The sequence below is a fragment of the Sycon ciliatum genome, chromosome 5 (assembly GCF_964019385.1).
Source record: "Sycon ciliatum chromosome 5, ocSycCili1.1, whole genome shotgun sequence".
Lineage (NCBI taxonomy): Eukaryota > Metazoa > Porifera > Calcarea > Leucosolenida > Sycettidae > Sycon > Sycon ciliatum.
The window spans coordinates 19,554,582-19,557,081 of NC_088647.1; the positions used below are offsets into that span (position 1 = coordinate 19,554,582).

At 44.3% G+C, this 2,500-nt stretch overlaps 1 protein-coding gene across 2 annotated transcripts in view; it reads left to right on the plus strand.

The window, feature by feature from the left end:
* Positions 1-2,500, plus strand: part of LOC135817946 (solute carrier family 13 member 2-like) — a 16,708-nt gene that overhangs the window by 4,864 nt on the left and 9,344 nt on the right. For both annotated transcript variants that reach the window (XM_065331252.1, XM_065331253.1), the window contains 3 exons: positions 334-409; positions 888-1,021; positions 2,022-2,144. In XM_065331252.1, coding sequence (XP_065187324.1) covers positions 334-409; positions 888-1,021; positions 2,022-2,144 — 333 coding nt within the window. The remainder of the gene's footprint in view (positions 1-333; positions 410-887; positions 1,022-2,021; positions 2,145-2,500) is intronic.

Sequence of the window (2,500 nt, forward strand, 5' to 3'; positions counted from 1 at the left end):
GATTAAGTTAAAATAGTAAATACCCTTCATTTCATGCTCATGTGTCATTGGCAGTCGTTTGACGAGCCAGGAAATGTTGAATAAATACAAATACTTAACGTAGGTTTTCTTAGACGATGTTTACACAATTTCTTCACATTTTTCATCGTTTTATTGCACATTGTCTCCACAGTTTTACAATACATGAATACAGTGTACACAAATGTCGATCCAGCTTGTATTACCGATTGCGGTTATCAAATTGTTGTCTCCTCGCCGTTTGTTCAAATACAAATACGGTAAATACAAAAATGTGACCGCACTGCTTCTATGTTATTTTCCATGTACGTGTAGACCTGACCCATCGCATTGTGCTAACGAGGTCACCACATCTTCAGCAGCCGCTGCCACTATTGACGCGGTCAGAACGGTTAGCAGCGCCCGTGATGGCATGAGGCTGCATGATCAAATCTACACTGTACACTCTAATATCAAGAAAGTATTCTTTCTAGACCAAAGAGTGGTATATTTGATAAATAAAGATAGAAATATTTACGATACTTCTCCAGACGTTTCGTTGCTCTGAACAACATCGTCAGTGGATAAAGAAAGTGTACTGTACACTCTCTGTGGCCGGTATCAGTATCAGTATCGTTACAATGGAGGCTGTGAAGCTGTGGAACAAAGGTGTTCTGTGTGTGTGTGTGTGTGTGTGTGTGTGTGGGCGGGGATGGGGGGGGGGGGGGAGTCATCTAACGTATTGATATCGACATTATTCTGAAGAAATCTGCAATGCCAGTAGGCCTGAAGTTAGTTATGTGATGTTGCTGCTAAGCGCAAGGCAAAGTACATGAACTTCAATCAATTTACGGCATTAAAGCGTATTTTATTTGTTCTTCTTTCCACAGAGGAAGCTGTCTCCGAAAGAGATCAAATTACGAAAAGGCATGTCCCTGGCGGTTGCCTACGGGGCTAACTGTGGCGGCATTGCAACTCTCACCGGCACGCCCACAAACTTGGTACTCGTATCCCTGCTGCAAAGGTACATCTTTGCCCTGTTCTGCATCTAATCTATGCTTGGATTGGAATAATTATGACTCTGAGTATGCCCACTCGCCCAGTGAAATGAGTCAGATGCTATTGCATTAGATATATTACTACTCCTACTATGGTGTTCACTGGTTTGAGGGAAAGATGTTAACGGGAAAAGTCTGCATCGGAGAAAAAATTGACTGTCACCACCAGGACTCGAACCAGGGACCTTCGCTTGAGGCCAGCGATGCTCTAACCACTGAGCTATGGTGTAGCTGTCATCCCGACAGAGACCGTTCAACACACTACGGTAATTCACAAAATTAATAACTACAGTACCGTACACTTGGCTATAAACTCCACTGGCAGCCTCATTCCTCTAGCCTGGGGGTAATATTATTGTTTTTTTGTTGCCTTTGGCCATTGTACATGTACATGCATGATGGGAGCCCAGCTACCTACAGTTGCAAATGGAAGTAATGAACAGATTATCACGGAATTGAAATGTAACAAATTGACCAACGTTGGTAACCAAGCGGGCAGAATACTCACATTGTTGCATGAACTGACAGTGCATGCTTGTTGTATCATACACGGCTCAGACCCTCCACTATTTGCTTTGAGCGTAGTCACATCCCAGCACTGCCAGCGGGCCTCTGCAAGACTACATTGTGGATCAAACCGGGCTGGTGACATGTGATAGCGTCGTGTATCAAGCTACAGTCTATTCACTGAAACTGGGCCCGTAGGTTTTTCACAGTCTCACTTCATTCAGTTATTCAAGATTGTGAAGTCCGTGGCGATGACTTACTTTTCGAAGTATATAGGGCCAAAAATTAATATGATAGCCATTGTTTGAAGCCTAGGATGAAGTGAATGCGGTGAAAATGGATCAAGATATGACTGGATTGTGCAAAAGTATTTTTGAAATTTTTTCAGACACATATCTTTAGTGATCAGGGGCCTCGATTTGGTAAATGGATTGTAGGTCTTGTGACATGTGTGTGCAGCCTGTTTCCAGACTATGACAACAGCATCAGCTTCGGCCACTGGATGGCGGTGGGATTCCCGACGACGTGCCTGCTGCTTGTTCTCACTTGGCTGTGGCTGACACTGGTGTTTGACTTTCGTGGGTACGTCCTTCCTCAAAGCTCCTCAGTTAACTGCATTCTCGCATTGGCTTCCATGTACATGTAGTTGGGCATGTAGCCCGTATGTACAGTACTGGGCAAAGAAATCCAACCTCATGAATAAAATGGCGCTAGGCGCTACGCAGGCACTACACACACACTGGTCTGTGAACTCTAACGTGGCGCTACTCTATTCATGAGGTTGGATTTCTCTGGCCAAAACTGTAGTGTACTTGCGTATTCAAATAAAGAACACACACACACACACACACACACACACACACACACACACACACACACACACACACACCTTGACCTTGATCTTGCCCATTGCGTACGCAATGATAGCGAATGTCGGA